At 48.2% G+C, this 23,468-nt stretch overlaps 1 protein-coding gene across 1 annotated transcript in view; it reads right to left on the bottom strand.

Moving 5' to 3' along the window:
* LOC121834759 (arylsulfatase B-like) overlaps positions 1-22,724 on the bottom strand; it is a 35,775-nt gene extending 13,051 nt beyond the window's left edge. The window contains exons 1-3 of the mRNA XM_042288520.1: positions 22,626-22,724; positions 10,180-10,339; positions 3,881-3,993 (exon numbers count right to left, since the gene is read on the bottom strand). Of these exons, the coding sequence (XP_042144454.1) occupies positions 3,881-3,993; positions 10,180-10,339; positions 22,626-22,724 (372 nt within the window). The remainder of the gene's footprint in view (positions 1-3,880; positions 3,994-10,179; positions 10,340-22,625) is intronic.
* Positions 22,725-23,468: the final 744 nt, after the last annotated feature.

The following is a 23,468-nucleotide window of genomic DNA, read 5'->3' on the forward strand; positions in this document are numbered from 1 at the left end:
GGCCTTTATTTATCGAGTTACCCGAAGTCAAGGTCGAACTCATCGGCGCGCTCAAGAACAACACTAAAACTACACGCATCCGCGTTCCCTTTATAAAGGGTAGATGTGAGGCACTAGAACACGTGCTGCCACAAGATGGAATTCAGCTCACCCACAAGCTTATGTCAACACTGGAACGACTAATGCCACGGCCTAAAGATCGCTCCCCTAATGAAGAGAAGCAAGGAGTCAAGTGCGGAATTCCCTACTCTGATTGCGCCGCCACATACAACGGCGAAACAAAAAACTTCTACGCAACGCTTCGCCAACACAAAAACGACGTGCGCAAATTCGACTAGGAGAACGTGCATCTCTGATGTCGCGAGTAATCCCGGCAGATACTTTTTCTTGAATCGTGCCACATTCAAAATACACAAGGGCCCGTTTGCACGAAGCCGGTTAAGTTTAACCGCTGCAAAAAGATAACCGCCCTTCCCTGCTGGGTACCTACAAGTACCGAGCCAAGTTTGACGAAGGCTGGATGAGCGATATCGCCGCGTTTTATTATGGGGTGGTAGCTGGTGTCACCCACTCGTTGTAGCGAATGAAAGTGGATTTCGTGCAAATGTTCCCAAATAAGGGAACCCAAGAACGCGTGCTGAAGTGGTTTCCGGGATAAAGCGCGGCATACATCCAAGCTTAAAAAACACTTTTTGTTTGTTGATCGTGGTACAGATATTTGGTAAGATAAAACTAATTTAGCCCTTCTTTGGAAAATTTCTAAATGTTTGGCTGTCTGAAGTGAAGACAATCCTCGATTAAATTTCCCTCCGATTTCGCAATAGGACGACGGAGTGCAGTCCTAAAAACAATTGCAAAGGAGTGAACAGTGAAAGGAGGGCGGTATTCCGGCAGCATGGTTGGCCAGCATGTAAAAACTGTACATCAAACCATCACAAAGTGAAAAGCGTGTAATTCGACTCCAGTAAAAATGGACCTGTTACTAAACTGCTCAAGCATCGAGGAGAATGGTGAAAATTAAATTGTACACTCCGCGTGCGTTCCCGCTTTCCCCGTATAGAAGATTCGAAGTAAATAATTATAATAGAGTTTTGACGACCGCGCGTGCAAGGCAAAATTTGTGTTAGACATAGCCTCCTTTATATTCACAAAGCTGGTAGTTCGATGACGGAGCCATAGAGTGCCCGGTCGCAGATTGAGAGCGCGGGGATCTGGTAGCACAGAGCATCAAAGAGCCATTTCTCTGGGAACCTGGACGTCAACGCTCAGCTTTCGCAGCGGCGAGGACCCGAAACACACTTGTTCGCTCGCGAGAAGTGTGTTTCGGCGTCTTGGCGCAGCGGGGCGCTAGTCACGTGGCTCTCCTCTCATTCGTTTTTAACCGCTCCACCTTTTCCCTTTCGGCGGCCGCTTCTCGTGTCGATCTGCCAGGTTTTGTCAGTAGGTGGCTAGAAGGCTACAGCAGACGCCTGAACGCAGCATGCACCCCGGTGCTTGGGAAATTTATCAAAAGGTCTATTGGAACAATGTCTGTGTCTGCGTGCTATCAATACCCGTACGATTGAGTCAAGGCAATCCAACAGACCGATCTCACCAAGCGTTCGGCGCATGCGTGACGCCGCCATAACTTTAGTTCACAGGAGGCAGGCAGCAGTGCACAGGACGGCTCGTCCCGGCTCATGCTCTAGACGTGCTCAGCTTCAGCGAAGTTGTCGCACGTGCAGAAGCACTAAAGTTCCTCGATGCATTGCGGCAGCGGTGGCGTAGTCAAACTGGCTGGTGGGATCGGTCTATATAGTATTCCAAAGATGTTGCCATGTCGACAATTACCGCGCCCATTTAGGCTTAGAAATTACCAGAATCGAAAGACTATCTAAAAATGCGGCGACGTCATTACTCGCGCTTTGCGACTTAGGTGAGGTAAGGCAAAGCGGAAGGCTCCCGCACCATTCATTGCTAACTAACGCGCCCGATATTGCAGCTACTACGACATATTAGTTCCAAAGCGAGCGACGCTCGCTCGCAGGGGCACGGCCATGTTTTCCCCCCGTCCTTACTCTGCCGGTGACGTGACCTAAAATTCCTCCTTGTATGAAAATGCGGTTAACCATTTGCCGCAGCTAAAGTTAACCGGCCTCGAGCAAGCGGGCCCTGCAATATCAATAAATTCCTGGGCGCTTTATTATCCGTATAGGTAAACCCTTTATGCCACATACCGAAGAAAAAGAAAATATCACCCCAACAGTAGAAGAAGTTGCTCTAGCACTTTAAAGAATTATAGCCGCCCATGAAGAAGAACCAAGACGGTTTTCAAACGTTGGGCCCCTAGTTTCTAGGGAATGGTTGGTGTTCCTTTTACCCCTATAGTATAAGTAATTGCATGAGAGGTCGTTTCTTAGTTCCTGAGAAATTGTTGAATCGTATTGAAAAGCATGCACTTGAGGAAGCATATTCTTGTTTGCAGTTAATCATTTTTTGTTGGTCGTGGTCCTGTTTCTTCTTCAATTATTGGTGTGAATCAGTATGAATTCTGTGTGATTTCACACAGATTCTGCGTTAATCTGATCGTGTGATTGTGCTGGTAAAAGAATTCTCGTAATCACAATGCCAATCAAATCGCGGGCAGAATCTAACAATCGATGAGCATGGAGAATGCTGCCACTTAAATTATTATCGTGAGTACAAAATATACTACATCAAAAAGTAGATTCACTCCTCTGACTAGTACGCTTTCGTCTTGGCGTTTCTCGTACGTGAAACCTCCTGCAGATGGTAGTACAGTGTACTTGTTTATTCTGGGAGGATTTTGCGTCTGGTGCAAGATTCCGAAGAATTATGTGACAAATATTAGCAGCCGCGCATTCACATTAGGAGAACATTATTACATTTGTAAACTAGAATTCTGCTACTATCAAGGACTCGGTACTTGACACTTGAGGGCCATGGTACGCTTTGAAAAAAACAAAAGAAATAGGGTGCGGGATGTTCAAAAATACGCTTTTCGTGCAAGGCTCGTCGGGTTATGAGGTGCTGGATAAAACCAGCCTTCTGGGTTAAGTCCTTATTTCGTACTCTTTTTGTTCGCGTTCCACCCTTTGAAAAGCATGCGGAAAGCGCCTCAGCACTCCCCTCGTATCGCAGTGCTGCAGTGTTCTTCCACAGAAAAAAAACTGTCTGCTTTCATCACCGTCACCATGGCAACGAACGCGGAATGACCTTTTCGGACGGCCCGTATCACTGGGGAACGTGTTAACCCACTACCCCGCCTGGTTCGCGTGCCTTCGGGCCGACAGTATGCGGCTGCTAATTAAAAAACATCAAACTTTGGATAGGAGACGGCGTTTGGAAAATCGGTGTTCGTTGCCATAGTGACGGCCTTTATGCTTCGGACAAAAAACGCATATCTGTCTAGCTTATTTTTTTTGTTTTTTTTATTGTTTAGTTATATGGTTATTTATTCACTCAATGCACCACCTGTTTTGTTTTAATATTTCTTGCTTATATATCTGCATATTGAATTATATATATTATAGTCCGCACCCCTCCCCAGGAGCTTAGATGACAAAGGCCCTGTTCTGCTTGAATATCATTTATTCGTTGACTAGAATATACTTATTCCTTTTAAATATGCTGCTAAGATAGTTCTTTGCTTAACGTCGGAAAACGGAGAGCGAGAGTTCAGATGTTTAAACTTAGCGAACATAAACAAATTCTCTGTCAAGTAAAAACCAGTTTGGAACAATTGGCGATGTTACTCTAATCCATAAATCATTTTGATTATCTCCAATTATGACTTTTAGAAATTAAGGGGGGAGGAAAGGGAAACTTCCACTGCCAACGGTTATTAGGTTAAAAACGTTATATAGAAATAATTACGTACCTTTCCAATCAGGTGGGTTCGGTAACCGAGGCGCTTGAGGTGTTGTGGCATAAAAGTGTATTTCAGTGGCACACCCGATGGTTCCGCTGGCATGATCACAAAATGCTGCATACCTAGATGTGAGATATGTAGCTTTGGCGGCCAATAATGACGTAAAAAAACGGGCAACTATTGCACAAACCACGAGTGTTGCCACAAATATTTTTAATGCCATTCCGAGAAAGCGATAAGCTATTTGAAAACATCATCGTTTAGTAATACTTCGACAATATGCGACTTTATTAATGCGTTAGCATTCGTACCTACATGAAAGAGAAAAGCTCTCGCCGTCCCCCTGCGGACAAAACACTGGAAAGGAAAGCGCGCCGCGTAGAGAGGAGGAAAGTAGTGACGGACAAAGGCGAGAGGGAGGTGACGTCACGGGGCGGAAGCCAATGCGCGCAAGAGAAGCCGGTGAACAGCGAAAGCAGCGTCAGGCAGCGCAAGGCGGGCGAGGGTGAAAGAGGAGGAGAAGCAGCGCCAAGGTCGGCTGGGCGAAATGCCTTACAAGGAGCGGCAAGCCGACGCAGGTCTGCGTGCGACAGACGCTGGGACGAAGCGTGCTCGGCGAGCCATTTTTTCGGCGGTAGAAACTAAAGAAAGATGGAGTGGTGGATCATCAGGGAATCATTAGCATGACCCTTGGGGAAACGCTCACGCTGACCCCGTAACTAAACCAGAAAGAGGCAGCAAAATGTAGAAGAAGCAAAAACGAAAGCCAAGACAGAACGGTGAAGGGGTCAGCTTTAGCATCCCCCAAACTGGGACACGTGTGGTATTTCCCGAAGGTCATGCCTCTCAGGATTCACCCGTAGATCTTCCTCTAATTTTTGAAATGCCAGTTCAGTTTTCATAATGTGCAGCTATATTGTTTACTTTATTAGCGAAACTCAGAGCAGAATATACTATCAGGTTATCACATTTTTTGGGGGGCACTTCTTTTGCTCATGGCAACCTCAGATTACGTTTTACGGCCCCAATTTGAAACATGTATTGGAAAAACAGTTTTCTTTTTCGACTAGTTGTCTGCGTGTTAATATTTGATCAGCTAAAAATAGAAGTGTTGATCTTGAGTGATTTGTTTTGCTGAGTTCGTTAATTTCGACATTATCATGTTTTCCGAGACCTGGTACACGGAATATACTGACGTATCTAGGCTACAGCTTTACGAATCTCTTTTTTCCCAATCGCACTAAAAACCGAGGGCGAGGTGTGTCAATTTTGATTGAGGAAAGCATTAAGTGTCAGTAATGTTTCTCGTCGATCGTGGGGTGCTGCGCTGGCTGGAGGGTGGCTTCTTTCCGGTGGCTTCAGTGACGCTCACGACTCGGTAGTTGAGTAAATAAATATATATTTACAGATAAGGAACAACTTTTTACAGGACAAACAATTGTCACGCTGCTGCTGCCGCGGCAACCCAACGCCAACAATAGCGCCTCGGCGCCTAGTCCCTTGCCGCGCACGGCAAGGCCTCTGTCTCGCGAGACAGAATACGCGGAGCCCTCGGGACCGCGGGAGAATAACGTCTTGCTCCGCGCACGGGCTCGTTCAGACTCAACTTTTCCAAAAAGGCGCACCGACATTCCGAAGGGAGGCCAGACCTCCCTCTCTCCCCCGAAGTCGCCGACATGGCCCCGACAAGGTCGCCTCCCCAATTCCCTCGGCGGCAAGGGCGACCACCCGCGAACAGAGGTTTGTTTACTTCCCACGCGGGGAAATCTGCTTCCACTTTCGGGAGCTGGCCTCCGCTTGCCGCCAAAGGGAAAGACAAGACATCGGGCGCCTCCCAAGGACGCTTCGGGTGACCGCGCCGCCAATTCCCCGAGCTCTTTCGGCTAAGCCCCTTCGGCCATCCCTACACGTCCCCCCGAAAACTGCGCTAGGACTTCTGGACTAGCCAGCAGTTACAAAAACAGGATAGCCGAAAACCCAACAAGAACACAAAAACAACCCGCTTAAACTGAAGCGAAAAATAAAAACAACAAAACACATGGCTGGAAATAACGAAGCCAGGCACCTCTAGCACCAATTGCTATATAAAACTGAGAGAAAAAAAAAGACAACACTTCTTAGTACACTCCGTTTCTCAGCAGGCCTCTCGAGGACCTGGACCGCTCGCAACAACGACACCGTTGGTGCCGCAAGAGCTTCCGCAACCAAAAGACAAAAACATCAATAAATCCCGGCAAACCAACAGCAAACGAAAGACTGAAAACGCTTGGTGAACACTGAACAACGCAGGAACGTTCGATTGCACAGAACCGCGGCAGTGATTGCCTCCCGAACTGACAGCACTCCCGTATAGAGAGAGCGAAAAATAAAACACAGCCACGCTCCTCTACTACGACCTGCTAAATGAAAATTAAAAACAGGAACAACACTTCTTTCTGCTCGTGGAGACAGAAACCTTGATCACCCACTTAACTATAGACTCTGCGGACCTGTCTTGGTCGCACCAACGACATCAAAAGCGCCGCAATAGTTGCTGTAAACAAAAACACAACAAAACTCAAAAAGTGTGGCAAACGCTACTCAACAAGTTAGAGTTCAATGGCACCTCACAAGGGCCGCGGCAGTGATCGCTTCCCCACAAGCACGCCCGCTGACACCACGTGCATGAGTGCGACAAAGCGCTCCCTTGCCACCCTACAATCAACCCTTACTCGGGCACCCGTGTCGAGTGTCGCGAGAACAGTGTAGCTCGCCAGAGCTTCATTAGGCCCACGAAGGCGTGCTCGGCTCGGCCTCTCCACGGAAGCGCTTTCGGCAATCGCTTCGCAGACATCAGAGAAAGGATCAACTTTGCGCCCATGGCGCGCCATCGCCGTCCCCCTTCCAAGATTGTTGCCCCACGGCGATTCGTGCTCCTGCACCTGTACCTCCTCGCGCCGCCCGCTTGGTGGCACCCGCTGTGTCACACCCTCAACACAAGGCCCGTCGTGGTGACCCCGAAGTCCAATCTGAACAGCGGCAGTGGCCCCCCTCGCGACATCGGCATCCACCAGCCTCCCCAGTGCCGGGACCGACCCCTGGCTCTCCGGGAGCTCCTCCCTTCCAGCTGCCCGGACGTAGGAAGACCCTGGTTGGCAAGTGGCCCGATGGCCCTCAGACCCCCCGGCAGTCTCCAGTCCCAATACGGCACGATCGGCCTCGAACCCTACGACAGTGTCCGGTTCCTGGAGAGCGCGATCGGCGTCGGACCCCACGGCAGTCTGCGGTCCCAGTACGGCACGATCGGCCTCGAACCCTATGACCGTGTCTGGTTCCTGGAGAGCGCGATCGGCGTCGGGCCCCCCGGCAGTCTCCAGTCCTAGCACGGGACGGTCGGCCTCGGACCCCACGGCAGTCAGCGGTCCCGGTACGGCTCGATCGGCCTCAAACCCTACTTCTTGGAGATCGCGATCGGCGTTGAACCCCACCGCAGTGTCCGGTTCCTGAACGACACGATCGGCCCCGGACCCCACCGCAGTCTCCGGTTCCTGGACAGCGCGATAAGCCTCGGAACCCCCGTCAGGGTTCGGTTCCTGGACAGCGCGGTCAGCCTCGGACCCTCCGGCAGTGTCCTGTTCCTCGACACCGCGGTCGGCCTCAGACCCCACCGCAGTCTCCGGTCCCTGTACGGTTCGATTGGCCTCGGAGCCTACCGCAGTCTCCGGCTCCTGGACAGCGCGATCACCCTCGGACTCCATGGCAGTCTCCGGCGTTTGTGCGGCACAATCGGCCTCGGACCCCATGGCAGCCTCCGGGTCGCCCAGTGCGTCCGGTTCCGTTTCGCTCACGCGGTGAGCCTCGGGCTCCGCGCCCGCCGCTGCATTAATCAGCGACCCTTCTCGGCGCTCCTCCAGGAGCCGAGCTCTTGCTCTCCGCTCCTCCGCCCGGAGCTCTGCGAGTTGTATCTGCAGGTCTAGCTCCTTCGTTCTTTTCCTCACGAGGGCTATCTGAACACTCAGCGGAACCGCTTCCCCATCCGACCATTCGTCGTCTCCGTCACTGAGGCTCTCCCCAATGGGCCAGTTATACCTCGCCATGCAGCTAAGTGCGCGGGTGTCAGCCGGCGACGGAAGGGAAAACGACCACTTACCTGGCGGTGCTGTAGAGCCCACGGAGGTCGTTGACGCCGCCGAACTCGCGAGTCCCCGCGGCGTCGATCGCCACAAGCAGAGTCCGTTCTGTGAGACCCGGCTGTCACCGCTGCAGGCGTCGGGTGTCGCCAAACCCGCAGGTCACTGGCGTCGATTGCAGCCGGCGACGTTCGCTTGCCTGAATCTGTTGTCGCCGTCGAAGGCCCCAGGCCCACGGCAGTTGTCGATGACGCCGAACCCGCAGGTCACCGGCGCCGATCACCCCACGTGACGTCCGCTTCTCGGCTTTCGTCGCTGTCGGCCACAGGCGTACTCGTAGCCGTGCCTCGCTGTGCCAGGCTGCTGGTCGTCTCGACTGGTCCTGGGCTCCTGCCGATGGACACCGCCACACTCCGCGCCAGCACTGGCCTCGTCGTCTTCCTGGCACACGTTGTTGTCGAGGTGGCCGACGACGTCCACGATCCTGTCGACTGCGCCAGTAATGTTTCTCGTCGATCGTGGGGTGCTGCGCTGGCTGGAGGGTGGCTTCTTTCCGGTGGCTTCAGTGACGCTCACGACTCGGTAGTTGAGTAAATAAATATATATTTACAGATGAGGAACAACTTTTTACAGGACAAACAATTGTCACGCTGCTGCTGCCGCGGCAACCCAACGCCAACAATAGCGCCTCGGCGCCTAGTCCCTTGCCGCGCACGGCAAGGCCTCTGTCTCGCGAGACAGAATACGCGGAGCCCTCGGGACCGCGGGAGAATAACGTCTTGCTCCGCGCACGGGCTCGTTCAGACTCAACTTTTCCAAAAAGGCGCACCGACATTCCGAAGGGAGGCCAGACCTCCCTCTCTCCCCCGAAGTCGCCGACATGGCCCCGACAAGGTCGCCTCCCCAATTCCCTCGGCGGCAAGGGCGACCACCCGCGAACAGAGGTTTGTTTACTTCCCACGCGGGGAAATCTGCTTCCACTTTCGGGAGCTGGCCTCCGCTTGCCGCCAAAGGGAAAGACAAGACATCGGGCGCCTCCCAAGGACGCTTCGGGTGACCGCGCCGCCAATTCCCCGAGCTCTTTCGGCTAAGCCCCTTCGGCCATCCCTACAGTGTCCATTGTCGCCTACGTTTAGCATCAGTAAGGGCTATGAAGCTTTGTCCTTGCGAACTAAGCACGGTATTGTCAATGTCATTCATCGACTTCCCAGTGGCGTTTTGGCTCCCTGGTTGGATTTTTTATTTGCTATTTGTTTTAGTTTGCTAATACAAAAAATAACTTAATAATCATGAATGGTTCTCAGAGCGAAGTCAGTTTACCAAGTAGGCTAAATGTTACTTCAGAAACGTTGATCGACCTGTTCATAACAAATTACGAGGAAAGCAATATAAGGTCTGGAATAATTAGTTACGGCCTTAGCGGTCATCTTCCTATTATGTTGTGAGTTAGAATGCTTCTTACTACTCTAGCACCCAGTTTCTGTTCATAAAAAATAGCATACTTCCTGTTTACAGCATGTACAAGTATAGACTCGCGATCAGTTTTAAGTTAGAAAATAAAATAAATGGGGATAGTTTGGTAAACCTTGCGGAGCTAAAAGCTCATGCAACTTTGTACCCAACTCGGTCGGCGAAACATTGGTCTGTGCCACTGTGCCATAACAACTATTCAATGCAATCACTTAAATACACAATTCCTACTATATTGAGCATCCTAATAAAAAAATAAGATTGATATTATTTCTATTACAGTTCAGGAATTACGAACTGAACTAGTGTGGGGCGAAAACGAATGAATCGATTTCTGAAACCTGCTTAATTTTTCTAACTTACTTTGTTATGTCGGTTTGCTTAGTGTTTTTCGCCGTTGCCTTGTTTTGACTTCTGGATATGCCACTAGAAGGGAGCAAGGGGCTCCGTCAAGCAATTCTCACAGCTTCTTTCTCTTGCTTCCTCTATTTATGTGTCGAAATGAAAAATAAAGTTCCTTAAAACTAAAAAGAAACTACAAACTGACAATGTTACACCTGATTTTAATGCTATCAGGATTACCTGAAATTGCGCGTTAGCAAACATCGTATAAAATATTAATCCAGAAAAAAACACTTCAAACCAATGGTAGTTTCTTTCCCGATATATTAGACGACTTTCCGCCCTTCTAATTACACATGCAGCCAAACGTCACCCAGTGTACTTTACCTGTAAGGTAGGGATAGCGGCCTGTCATAAGCGAGGACCTCGATGGCGTGCACAAATGCTGAACGTAGTGCTGGTTAAGTATGATGCCATCCGCCGCCATCGCATCCATGTTCGGAGTGGGTATTTGAGATGACCCATGAAAGCTTACGTCATCCCATCCCTATGGTGGAAAGGCCTTTTTCATTATAATAGTTATTACTCCCACATATTTAATTGTTATTTTAGACATTCGATGCCAAGGGAAGATGTGTCTAACAAAGACTCGTGGGCAGTAAATGTAGCCATGATATTTGTGTCATATAAATACCAAGCAAACTGTGGCTCATTTCTTGATATCACAACGATAGACCTGTAGGTAGAAGTAAGCGTGGCACCTGTTCTATTCTGCGGAACAATCTCTATAAGGCGAAATATATAGGGTGTCACAAGTCACCAGGCTCGATCTAAAATGGACCATAAAAATCGACCCCTGCACGTAGCAATCTAATCTTTTCGTGAAATGTGTATTTCAAAGGCCGGTGTTTCTTATTAAATTGGAAAGTGTAGCTGTCTCTCTCTCTCTCTGTAAAATATAGGGCCAGAAAACTTGCCAGGGTCAACGGCGGACGGCGACGCAGACGCCGAGTCGGGTTGTGGGACGCGTGTTTGGCGCGCGTAGTGATAGATGGCGCGGGAGTAACGTTTGGGTATATCCTATGGTGTAGCCGACCAGCGAAAGAAAGCAGACGACACGCAGACGAAATTCGTTGGCAACAAAATAAATTACAGAATGTTTACTGTAGCCACGGAGAGAATGCAAAGGACCAATGATTTTTGTTATTCTTAAAATGTGTCATATGTTCGAGATATCTTACCGTTGCCTATATTATCCAATTAGAATGAGTGGTAATTTAGTTTTTGCTCCGTTTGGCTTTTTTTGTCAACACATGTAGCAGTTGAAAGTGTGCGACGAGTTATTGGCGCCACGGTGCGGTTCCTAGTACAACCATTTCGCATAAACCACGGCCGAACTGTCATAGACATTCTGTGTAGCAGCCAACCTTAGTTTCTGATCAATGGCAGTTTACCTGAGCACATTGCTATACAGGGTGTGCGCGTCACTTCCGGCCGAATTTACAGGGAGACAGAAATACTTCCGGCTCTTTCATTTTTGCTTTGTGTTTGGGTGGGTGCGCGACGACTCTTGGTTCACTAGCGAGCAATTCAGGCGGCGCTCCATGAGACACTTAATGCTTTCGCATTAATAAAACACACAAAAAAGAAGAAAAGTTGCTTGTTGCTTTGTGTTCATGAAAGTTGAAAGTTAAGCGCGGAAGCTAGATGATTCTTAGGTAGTTTCAATGTTGTCAGGTAGTGAATTCTACTTAGAAACGGATAGTTAATAAGGGAACAATTTAAAGAGGTTTGTTCTGAGTGTGACCAATTGAAATCTTTTTTTAGTATAGTCAGTGCGCCGGGATCGTCAGTGCATAGTATAGTCAGTGCATCATATGTCATGAATGACAGATGAACGTTTAATAAGGAGAACTTGGGCCGAAAACAAAAATACAAAGAGATTGCGTCAATGCGTCGAAGGTCGGCAGAGTAGCACGATCGAGCGCAAGAACGAGACTGTCTCCGGCTCGCCACGCGGAGCGCCTTTTCGCACACGCGTGGGTCTGAAACATTCGGCGTAGAACGTTCGGCGCGTAGAACATTTGTAGCTCAATCAGACAACAAGGTTCTCAAACTTACGAGAACGCCAAGTTGAAAGAAGAAATAAAAGAGTCCGCTCTTTTGAATGAGACCTGGAGCGTCAGCGCAACAGCCAAGCACGGTAACCATTCAGCCACGCATGCTCTAGCTCGGCAATGGGCGTGCCATTACTCCCCCCTCTCCTTTAAAGGAACACTATACAACGACATTTCGGCGCTTGGCTTTCGGTCTATACGTGTTCAAAGGAGCAGTATCACATCGGACACAGCAATATGTTGTTAAGAACTGCACGAAAAGGAATTTTAAAACAAATTAAAACATTAGCAAAGAGTACCTGGTTGATGTCGCTAAAGCCTCCTTTGTAATGCCCGTCTTGGAACCTTGAACGGTAGTGAAGGCAACTCTCTCGCCTAGAATTATATAGACTTTGAACCTGACGTCATCCCGACAGCTCTACAGCCAGCGCAAGAGAAAAGGGGAGGGAGGAACTCCCCATTCAACATGATTGTCATGGGACTGTCAACGGGACTTTGCGATTGTCATTTAAGGAGAATGTGGATCATATTGAGCCTATTTCTGGACACGAGGGGTATATCTCAAGTTCCTTTGAAGTATCCCTTTAAAAGCGCATTGCCTTGATGCAACGTGCCACAAAACAAAACAGCAAAAACAAAAATGGCAGAACACGGTTTTGTTAAACGTAGTACGAAAACAGTTCACAGTCCTATCGAGCGTAGTACCGCTTGAGGTGCACGACGTGGACGACTTCCGGTCGTGGATGGCGGCAGTGATGAAGTCCAAGTTCCGTCGGGCATCACCTCGTAGTTCAGGTCCCCTAGTCGACGAAGCTCCTTGTACGGTCCGAAGTATAGTTTTAACAGCTTCTCGTTGAGACCGCGGCGACGAATGGGTGTCCACACCCACACCCTGTCTCCGGGTTGAAAGTGGACGTCGCCACGCCGAAGGTTGTATCGTCCTGCGTCAACACGTTGTTGGTCCTGGATCCGCAGTCGCACGAGCTGGCGTACTTCCTCTGCTTGTTGGATTATCAACTCGACGCCGTCGTTTCCGTCGTCTGCTGGGTCGTGGGGTAGCATTGCGTCGAGCATCGTTGTCATCTTTCTGCCGTGCACCAGCTGGAATGGACTCACTCCGGTGGTTTCTTGAACTGCAGTGTTGTAGGCAAACATGACGTACGTACCATGCCTTGTGCTAAACTTCGACGTACATAGCGATCATGTCGGCGATGGTCTTGTTGTGCCGATCCGTCAGTCCGTTGGTCTGCGGGTGGTATGCCGTGGTCCGACGGTGTTCGGTGTGGCTTAGACAAAGTATCTCCTTAATAAGCTGCGCAATGAACGATGACCCCCGATTTGTAATAAGGACTTGAGAAGCGACACGACGTGGGACGACGGACACCAGAAATAACTTGGCAACTTCCGCAGCAGTCTCCGACAGAAAAGCATTTGTCTCGGCGTTACGTGTTACATAATCAGTGGTTACGATTATCCAACGGTCTCCCAGCGACGACTGCGGAAAAGGAGCAAGTATATTCATACCGATCGGCAAGAAAGGTGCAGTTGGCGGAGAAGTTCGATGCAGGAGACCTGCCGGCTTCGTTGACGGGTTTCTTCGTCGTTGGCTCTCATGACATAATCGGGGATAGAGGTGGACGGTTTTAGGGGAACTTGGGCTATACTCCGCGACAGCTTTTCTTGGCAATGCAGTGGAAGGTACAGGCCTGCGTCCCCTCTCCCATTTTGAGTATGCGCGGGCTCTCTTCCTTTCCCCGGAAATGGGGGAGGAGGAGAGCCTGCGTACACTCAAAATGGGAGAGGGGACGCAGGCCTGAACCTTCCACTGCATTGCCAAGAAAAGTTGTCGCGGAGTATAGTAATACTTTTCACGAATACGGGCCAGCGTCTTACTGTAACCAAGGTGTCCCGACGTCGGGTCATCACGACATGCTTTAAATATCTCCTCTTGAATGTCGCGCGGGATTACCAGCAGCCACGGTAAGTTGTTGTCCCTGAAGTTCTCTTTGTAGAGTACACCTTGCCGAATGGAGAAGGTCTCCACGGCTCGTTTGAAAACACGTGGAATTGTACTCCCGCGCCCTTCCAGGTGTTCTATTAGTGCGCACATCTCAGGATCGCCTCGTGAATGTTCAGTTATGTCATTGGTGCTGACTGCGCCAAGCAATGGCTCGTCGTCATTATCGTCACAGCTGCCGCACGTTGTCTCGACAGGGGCTCTGGACAGGCAGTCAGCGTCGCTGTGTTTGAGGATTCACTTCTAGACCACAGTCATGTTGAACTCTTGTAGTCAGGGACTTCGTCGAGCGAGGCGCCCTGCAGGGTCCTTGAGGTTCACAAGCCAGCCTAGTGAGTGATGGTCTCTTACTACGCGCAACGGCTTCCCGTACAAGTACGGGTGGAATTTCGTGATTGCCCAGACGACCCCAAAACGATCTTATTCATTTGTGGAGTGATTTCTTCCCGCATTAAGCAGTGTGCGACTTGCATAGGCGATGACTTGCTCGGTGCCTTCTTGCACTAGAACCTGTACCGCGCCAAGTCCTGCGTTATTAGCGTCCGTGTGAATCTCGGTTTCTGCATTCTGATCGAAGAGACCAAGAATATGAGTCTGGAGTTTTCGCTTTAGTTCGTCGAATGCCTGCTGCTGCTCCTCAGCCAACTCAAACTTCTCGGCGCCATTCGGGAGGTTTGTGAGCGGTGCGGAACTATTTGCGAAATCCCGAACGAAGCGTAAATGGTACGCACAGAATCCAAGGAACCTTCGCACGGCTACTTGTCTGTCGGCGCTGAAAATGCCGTGTCGGTGCGATTCTTCTCTGGATCTGGGCGGACGTCTTCGTTACTAACCATGTGGCCTAGGAACTTGAACTCATCATAGGCAAACCGACACTTTGACGGCTTGAGGGTGATTCCAGCGGTCTGTATGGCTCGGAGAACCACGCCGTGTCGTCGCAAGTGCTCGTCGAAGTCGCTTGAAAACACTACGACGTTGTCAACGTAGACGAAACAGTTTTGCCACTTCTGTTCTGCCAGTACTCTATTTATGACACGCTGGAACGTTGCTGGCGCCGTGCATCCTGCGAAGGGCATCACCTTGAACTCGTACAGTCCATCCGGCGAAACGTAAGCTGTCTTCTCTCGGTCCCGTTCGTAGCCTTGATCTTACAGTAGCCGCTCTTCAGGTCAATCGACAAAAAATTTTGAGAGTGGCGCAGCTGGGCTAGCGTGCCGTCGATACGGGGTAATGGATAGACGTTTTTCTTCTTCGCTGCGTTCAGGTGCCGGTATTCCACGCAAAACCTAAACTTTCCGTCCTTTTTCCTAACCAGTAAAACAGGAAAGGCCCACGGACTGGTTGAAGGCTGGATTATGTCGTCATTCAGCATGTCTTAAACTGGCTCCTGGATTAACTCTCTTTCTCTTACGGGGACTCTGTACGGCGATCGATTGACAGGAAGTGGGTCGTCCTCGGTAACGATGCGGAGTTTCGCAGCGGCGGTTTGGCGCACCTTCGACGACGTCTCAGAGCAGTCGCTGTGAGACCTCGTCGAAGGTGCGCCAAACCGGCGTTGTATCTGTTCTTATCAGCAGTATCTGTTCTTGTCAGCAGTATCTGTTCTTATCAGCAGCTGCTGGTATCTGTTCTTACCAGCAGTCGCTGTATTCGGCGAGGAGGTTAATCAGCTGCCGTCGTTTCGGGCACGGAAGCTTGGGGTCAATGTCGAGCTGCGCTGGCGAAGTACTGTCATGCTGAGGTGATGATGATTCTTCAGTAATCGTGGCAATTTCGGCGGAGTTCAGGAGTTCTTGACGCGGCCCACAGCGAACCTTTCGTGAGGTGTTGCGTTTCTCGTCGACAGTTCGTCACGAGGACCACAGTGCGCCCATCTTAAAGTTCAGTTACCCCTCTCGCGACGCCTATATTTCTTCCTAGGAGCAATTGAACATTTCCTTCCAAAACAACTCCGCCGCAAGTAGCTGCATCGGTCACGACGAGTACAACAACCTCGCGTCGGCAGGTTCGCCTGGTCAGCAGGTACTCTGACGGTGACAGACGTTGGTTGGGGCATTTCTGGAGACGAAACAGGTGTCTGAAGCGTCAATCTGTTCATTTTAAGGTCGATGACGACGTCGTATTCGCACAGAAAGTCCATGCCGAAAAAGACGTCTCTGGCACAGTCTTGTAGAACGACGAATTTCACAGGACATGTCTCGCCGTGAATTCTAACCCGGGCGGTCACATTCCATCGTGTACAATAAGATGCCTTCCGGCAGTGCGTATCTGCGGGCCATCCCACGGTGCAGTGACTTTCCGGAGGCGTCGAAAAAGTTTCCCAACCAAATCGGAGTAGTCCGCTCTGGTGTCCATGAGTGCCAACGCGTCGTGGCCGTCGATGACAACGTTGACGTTGTTGGGCACTCCAGCGGAAGCGTCGTCCCGACACGTGTTGCCGTTGCAGTAAAAGTTCTCTGGCGTTCTTGGAGGCTCTTTGCATTTACCGTCTTCGGCAACACCACTTCCATGATCTGCCGCACCTAGTTTTCCCGGCGGGACAGGGGAGACATGCTGTCACGGCGCGACCGTCGGAAAGGCGATGCGGACCGTCGGGGGATGGAGAACTGGAACCTCGTGGTGCTGTTGGCGCGGGCGATGGAGGTAGTCCTCGATGTCGCGAGGATGTTCGCCGTATCTTGGGCGGAGGTAGTTCGTTACAAACCCTCGGAGGCCCATTTGGAGGTATGGGCAACTCCGGTAGAAGTGGCCAGCCTCACCGCAATGGTAGCATAGCGGTCGCCTGTCAGCCGTCCCCCACAGGTCAGTTTTCCTTGCCGCAGCTTGTTCTGGGTGTACGTGCGCCTGACCTTCCTTGCATCGGGGATACTGCGGCGCTGGTGTTTCACGTCGAAGGGGGCGCCATGTACGGACGCGGGAAAGGCGGTTCTCGTCATACCATTGCGAAGTAGCTTAGAGCAGGCTCCTCCTCTGCTGCTACGGTGACGAGAGTCTCGGGCTGGAAGGCTCGTTGAACCTCCTCTCGCACGACCTCGGCGAGTGAGAGTGTGAATGGGCGATCTGCACAAGGTAGGTTCTCTTGCGGAGCTCTTCTATGGCGATATCCCGGACGATCTCCCGATGGCTGTCGACACCGGTGGTGTTGAGGTCCAGGAGGGTGGCTGCGACGGTTGGAGCAATAGGCGTGCCGGCGAGTCGGTGGTAGTGGCTTGATCAAGCCATCAGTTCCGGTCGATATTGGTGGCTTCGGTTACAGAACCATCGACAGTCGTCGGAAGATAATATACCAGGCTTCTGAAAATTTCACTTTTCACGCCACACATACGGGAGCGAAATTTTTTCTCCTCGGCGGCCTCCTTATCGGCTGGGGCACTTATGCGCAGGACATCTTCGACAAAGCTTGTCTTGCTTTCGTTGGCGCCCCGCACCCTTGTTTGAAAAATGTCCTCTGCTCGCTGCCGACGGTGGTAGTTGATAAACGTCCGCTTCAATTCGGCGGCGCATGACTCTTAGGAAGTAAAGAAGACTTCGTGGTTCTCAAACCAATGCCTCGAGGTTCCCTCAAGCGAGAAGTAGAGGTCCTGGAGGCGCTGCTCAGCCGTCCATTCTATGTGGCGGGCTACATGTTCAGAATGCTGCAGGAAGTACTCTACATCATCGTGGGCTTCGCCGTGAAACGGCGTCGCAGTGCGGGGTGTGACGGGTAGGATCATGACGGGTGGTGTATATCGTCGCGGTTTTCTTTTTTGGCTTCTGCAGCAGGGGTCCGAATTCCGGGAGTTGGACATTAGTACGGCGGCTTGCTCGGGCGTCGGCATGCTCCGCGAAGGGTAGCCTTCCGGGGCTGAGCACCTCCCTTGGCAGGAATGTCATCGGAAGGGTACGCTTCACGGCCATAGAATGCGATACCCAGCACCTCCACCAAAATGGCACGAATGACAGATGATGAGGCGACGAATGAACAAAAAGTGAACGTTTAATTTGGCGAACTTGTGACGCAAACAAAAGTACTAAGAGGTTGCGTCGCAGGTCGGCGGAGTAGCTCGATCGAACGCAAGAGCGAGATTGCCTCCGACACGTCACGCGGAGCACTTTTTGTACCCGCTTAAGTTTTTAGAGCGTTCGGCGTAGAATGTTCGGCGCGTAGTACATTCCTAACTCGATCAGACAACATGGTTCTCGAACTTACGAGAACGCCAAGTTGGAAGATTAAGTGAAAGAAGAGTCCGCTCCCTAGAATCGAACCTGGAGCCTCGGTGCAACAGCCAAGCACGGTAACTATTCGGCCACGGATGCGCTCGCTCGGCGGCGCGCGTGGCAATATATGGAATGAAGCCAGACAATACAAACATCTCTTTGATGGGGTATGGTAATGTAAGGTGTATAAGGAGACAAGGCTGGACATCTTAACTCTCTCCGTTAGGAGAGAATTATCAAGTACGTTCTTCAATTTCGTCATGCTTCTGCGAAAGTAATTTTTTAGAATGAAGCGAGTGGCCTTGTTTTGGACAGATTATAATTTTTATTAAATAAGATTGAGGTGGGCTCTATTTTACAGATGCACACCCTAGCTGAGAGCGTACGAGCGGAGTGTAACCAAAGAGTATTTTTTCCCACTTGGCCATCTGCAGAGTTCGCTTTAAGAAGCCGAGAATTTGGTTTGCCTTTGTGGTTATATGATTAATATGTGCTTCCCAAGAGGTGTGTGATGTGAAATGAACCCCCCGATATTTTTACGCGTGTTTAACAGGTGCATCGAAGTAATAATGGTTAAATGCGACTGAATAGTTATTATTGTTACTATATATTTTTAACACTTATGTGCATCTGACACTTTTTACATACATTTTCTATACTAATCAAATCAGTTTTAAGCGTAAAGCAGTCATGAATACTTTACATGTTTAGCATACTAACTAATGATTTACTGGATACTGTAGTCGGTAAGTTATTGACATAAAAAGTAGGAGGCCCAAAGCGGTCTCTTGCGATACTCCTTACTTCACTTTCTTATAATATGAGCATTCCTGATTATTGTGAATAGCTTTTAAGCGTAAGAGAAAAAAAATTAAATGCACTGAATTGCGAAGACGATTCTATTTGAAAAACGCGAAATTTAAGAAAGAGCCGGCGATATGATACTTTATCAAATGTCTTCTGGAAGTCAATAAAACTTTCATGGGTTTCCGCCCTAGGGCAATGGGTGCAGTATAAATTGGTACCAGATTAAAAATATTGAGTATCGAAAATACAGTCGCTTACAGACAAGTGGCTTATAACATTTGACAATATCGTATTTCTTATTACTTTGCTAGCTAAACTTCTGAGAAAAATTGATCTATATTTCGTAAGCTCATTTTTTTGGTCAGTTTTGAAGACCGGAGTGACTTTCTGTTAATCATCAATCAGTTGGTAATTGCCCTGGATCTAGGAGCTGTTAAAAAATAGAACACAAAAATATGAAACTTTCATGTTTACTGAGCTTGTAGAGCTTCGTAAATGTGTTATCTGCGGAAGAAGATTTATTTGCGCAAAGAATGTTAAATAGCATATTAATTTCATTAGATGACAGAGTGATTGAATCGATTCATGATACAATAATATTGTATTTAGGGGGATAAATAGCAATAAAAAATGTCCTGGGAAAATATCTCGCTAAAAATATTCCTGATTTTCTCTCTACCACTGCAGCATCTAGCTCGTCTCCTAAAGAACTAGTGAAACGGAAGGACATTATGGCTTGCTTTGGGTTAACCGCCATCCAAAATTTCTGGATTTAGTTTACATAATGCTGAGGAGGCGATCATCAAAAAACTTAACTTTTGTGTGTTTTTTGTTTTGTTTTGGATTTGTTCCACGCAGGGATGGGCAGTATTTCAAATACAAGTATTTGAAATACGTATTTCAAATACTTTGTGTATTCTGCATTTGTATTTAATTACAAATTGCGTAATGTATTTGACGTGTGTATTTAAATACTAAAACGTGGGTATTTCAAATACAATTGTAATTGAATACAATTTTGTGGGCGAAAATACATCCCTCAAATTTATTGTCACGACTCATTTTGCTCATCCCAAAGCTGCTCTTTCTTCATCTCAACGCCAACGGCAACAAGAAACCAAGAAACTCTTAATCTCTTCATACACCAGCCCTGCGGCAGTGCGCGTCTCGCTCACCGCGGGCGCCCGGGCACGCCGGGCGCCCGCGGCACTTGCCTCTATTACGTTAAATAAATGTTATTGCCAAAGTTACAATTCTTGTTTTTATGCATGTGCTTGTAAGATATAGTCTCCATCCTTTATTCGGCCATGGGGCTTTTTTTTTTTTACCTCCGGCTTTATTTTAAAGGCAGTGTCCAGAGCAGGAAGAAAACTACGTTCTGCACCGAATGCAGTGTCTCTCAATCAAGCACAAGCGTTTAGTGACTTTGTGATTACGGTGCTAGTACAGGGCAAGAATAGAGACGAAATAGACGTTCACAGGCAGACAGGCTAAATAAGTGCCTATGAAAACTTGTGATGCTTCCCAGCCTGATTTCCATCCATATTTTTGCCTGGAACATTCTAAATGCGCGGGTCGTCCAGATTTTCGTAACTGGTGCGAGTTGCAACAATAAAAGATTCTCTAGCTAGTGCTGCGCGTCTTGGTCGTCTCGGTTCTTTGTTGGTCTATACCAAAATGTAATCGACAAAAAAAAGCTGCTTGAAGCTCTGTACTTTTTTCACCTATTACGTCCAAGCTGATTACATTTTTTTTTTTGATTATATTTCTATTACGTTACTAGAGCCTCGCATACTTACTCCAGAGTTTGATGCAAAATTAAGATGATACCCAGAAACCCGTTGTAGGTGCCCTGAAGTCGCTGACGGAAATTTTGAGGAATGTATTTGGAGAAGTATTTGGAGGAGACCAAATACATTTGGTTGTATTTGTATCTTGTACTTAAATGCTTTTTTGGAAATGTAATTATATTTGTAATTAAATACATTTTTGACGAAGTATTTTGTATTTGTATTTCGATACGTATTTGCATGTATTTTGCCCATCCCTGGTTCCACGCATAACTTGGATTTTATCGCACGCGGTCGACAACGTATGGCCGTGTGCACACGTTGGCCAAACAGGGAGATGCCTGAATGAAAGAGCAAGATGCCATAAACTCTTAAGAGAGCAAACACGTGTTCAGGGCACTCGCTGCACTACCAAAAATGTTGCTGGCCGTCTAGATTGTAGGCAGGTAAAAAAACAATAAAAAACACGCAAAAAGAAAAAAAAGTTTGCGGCGTTTGCACAAGGAGTCTCTAGAACTTTGTAGAGTATTTGCCACACAAGTGTGATTGGGCGTGTCGCTTGTGACACAATCCTTACTTTCACTTATCCGACTCTTTCACCCTTCCCCTCTCTAACCATAACCATCATTGCCACATCAGTTTTATTCTAGGGTGGGTTTCTTCGCACTCGCAGCGTACATAGCGGCAGGCTAGCAGGCACTCTAACGTAAGAGTTTTAACGTATATGCTTCGCCTGGCACGCTGCCATGGGCGAACCTGTTTCGCGTCATTAAATCACTTAATCATCAGCCTTGCATGCGAAGGAAAATGCTCACTGGACCGTTATTACGGCTAACACCAAAAGAATGTGAGTACATTGCGCCATCAATCGGAGTAGATGCATATATATATATATATATGTGTGTGTGTGTGTGTGTGTGTTTGCGTGTGTTGGTGTGTGCGTGTCTGTGTGTGCGCGTGTATGTGTGAGTGCGTGTTTCCGCATTAAAGTTCAGTTGATAGTAAGGCTTTGTTTGTGTCGTCTTTCTTGACGGGCACTTTCATTATCGCTGTATATCGTATGTTTGTGTAATCTGTGATACATCGCTTTAACTGAACTAGCAGCACAACCTATAATCTCCAGATGTATTTACTTGTATGTGTAATCAATATACTGGCATTGACGACGCCCAGTGGTTAATACTTCGATTGAAAGAGTGTCAAGAACTACGGAGGACACAAGTGCACTAGCAACGTCCGAATGCATGGCTGGCTCCGGGCTCTCCTCGCTGTTTAACAACAATTGGTGTAAACGGCTCTCTGACTCTGAGACTCGCATCACAACTAATTCACACGTGATAAAGATATATCGATTAGTAGCGTTTAGCATTCGCGTAGCAGGGCTTATTATGAACGGACGTGCTTCGTGAAGAACAAATAATCCTCTCCGCTTTCCAGATAGCAAAAATATCGTATTGAGCGTTCACGTCAGATTTCATGCACAACAATTCTTAAACACGGAAGCTGGCTCGTGCACTTCCAAGGGGCTCAGGACAATCTCAGTAACACCGGCGAACCCTCAAGGGGGTGGGGAAACTTTACAAAACACGTCCATGTATTTAAATTTTTTTTTTATATTCAATGACTGGCTATCACCGTCTCTGGTTCACTGGTGTCAATCATAAAGACCCCGTAAACATACAGCTGAAACCAGGTACAAACCATGTAAAGCCACAATGGCTAAGTACTAGCAAAAATTAAGTTTTCTTTATCCAACCTCAGAAATTAGTACATCACAAAGCAGACCCGCTGCAACCATTCTACTTTCTGTAACAGACTACAGTCAGATATACGCACCTAAAGCTATAAACCCGAATTCGTTCAGTTTTTTCAGCATAATATGAAACATATCAAAATATTTCATACCAAATCATCTGCCAAGATGAAAACAATGTGGGGTTTGTTCTTTACAACCTTCTGTTGCATTGACATCCCAACTACGGCCAAGAGCACGAGTGCAATCATCCTGTAACAAAAAAAAAAAGAGCATATATCCCTGAATTCAGCATAGTCCAGCTATTATCTGCACTCAGCTTCTTGTAAAAATTGAAATGTCTAGTGATTAACTCAAATTTGAGATATCAATAATTGTTCCCATCTATAACAGCATAATCGATGAGCATTTAACAATATTTAAAAAAAGCTATATTGCGGAAAGTTCGTATAATTTTGAACATTTATTCCTTGTTCTATGTAGGAAACAAAATATTAAGCACTTTCTAGAACCACCTGGGACTGGGTGGAAACTAGAAGAACCAACATTGGTAGGGACAGAAACAGAAAAAAGCAAAATGCGTCGTTTCCTGTTCTGTTCCTGCCCCTTCCACTTTTAGTTCTTCTACTTCTCCTGCACCCACCACCAGGTGGTTCAAGAATATGGTTGATCTTCACCAGCTACGATAGGGAAAGAGGGACTTTAAAGTATTAAGGCCATTAAATATTAAGTCACACGCATTTAGGGTTACAGAATTTCCTACGAATACACGGAAAGAAGGATATCAAGAGAGACAAGCTCAATCGTTAAAACTACATCGAGTGACGCTATAGTTAGATTGTATTATATCTGAAAATGTTTTTAAGCTTTACAGAGTGTTAAATAAGAGAGGCAACCAAAGCTACACAAATTCGCTTAGTACAATTGAGTTATATGGCTGCAGGAAGGCATGTAGCCAGGATTTTCCTTCGCGGGGGGGGGGGGGGGGGGGAGGG

This window comes from Ixodes scapularis, unplaced genomic scaffold, assembly GCF_016920785.2.
Source record: "Ixodes scapularis isolate PalLabHiFi unplaced genomic scaffold, ASM1692078v2 PGA_scaffold10__122_contigs__length_95168666, whole genome shotgun sequence".
Lineage (NCBI taxonomy): Eukaryota > Metazoa > Arthropoda > Arachnida > Ixodida > Ixodidae > Ixodes > Ixodes scapularis.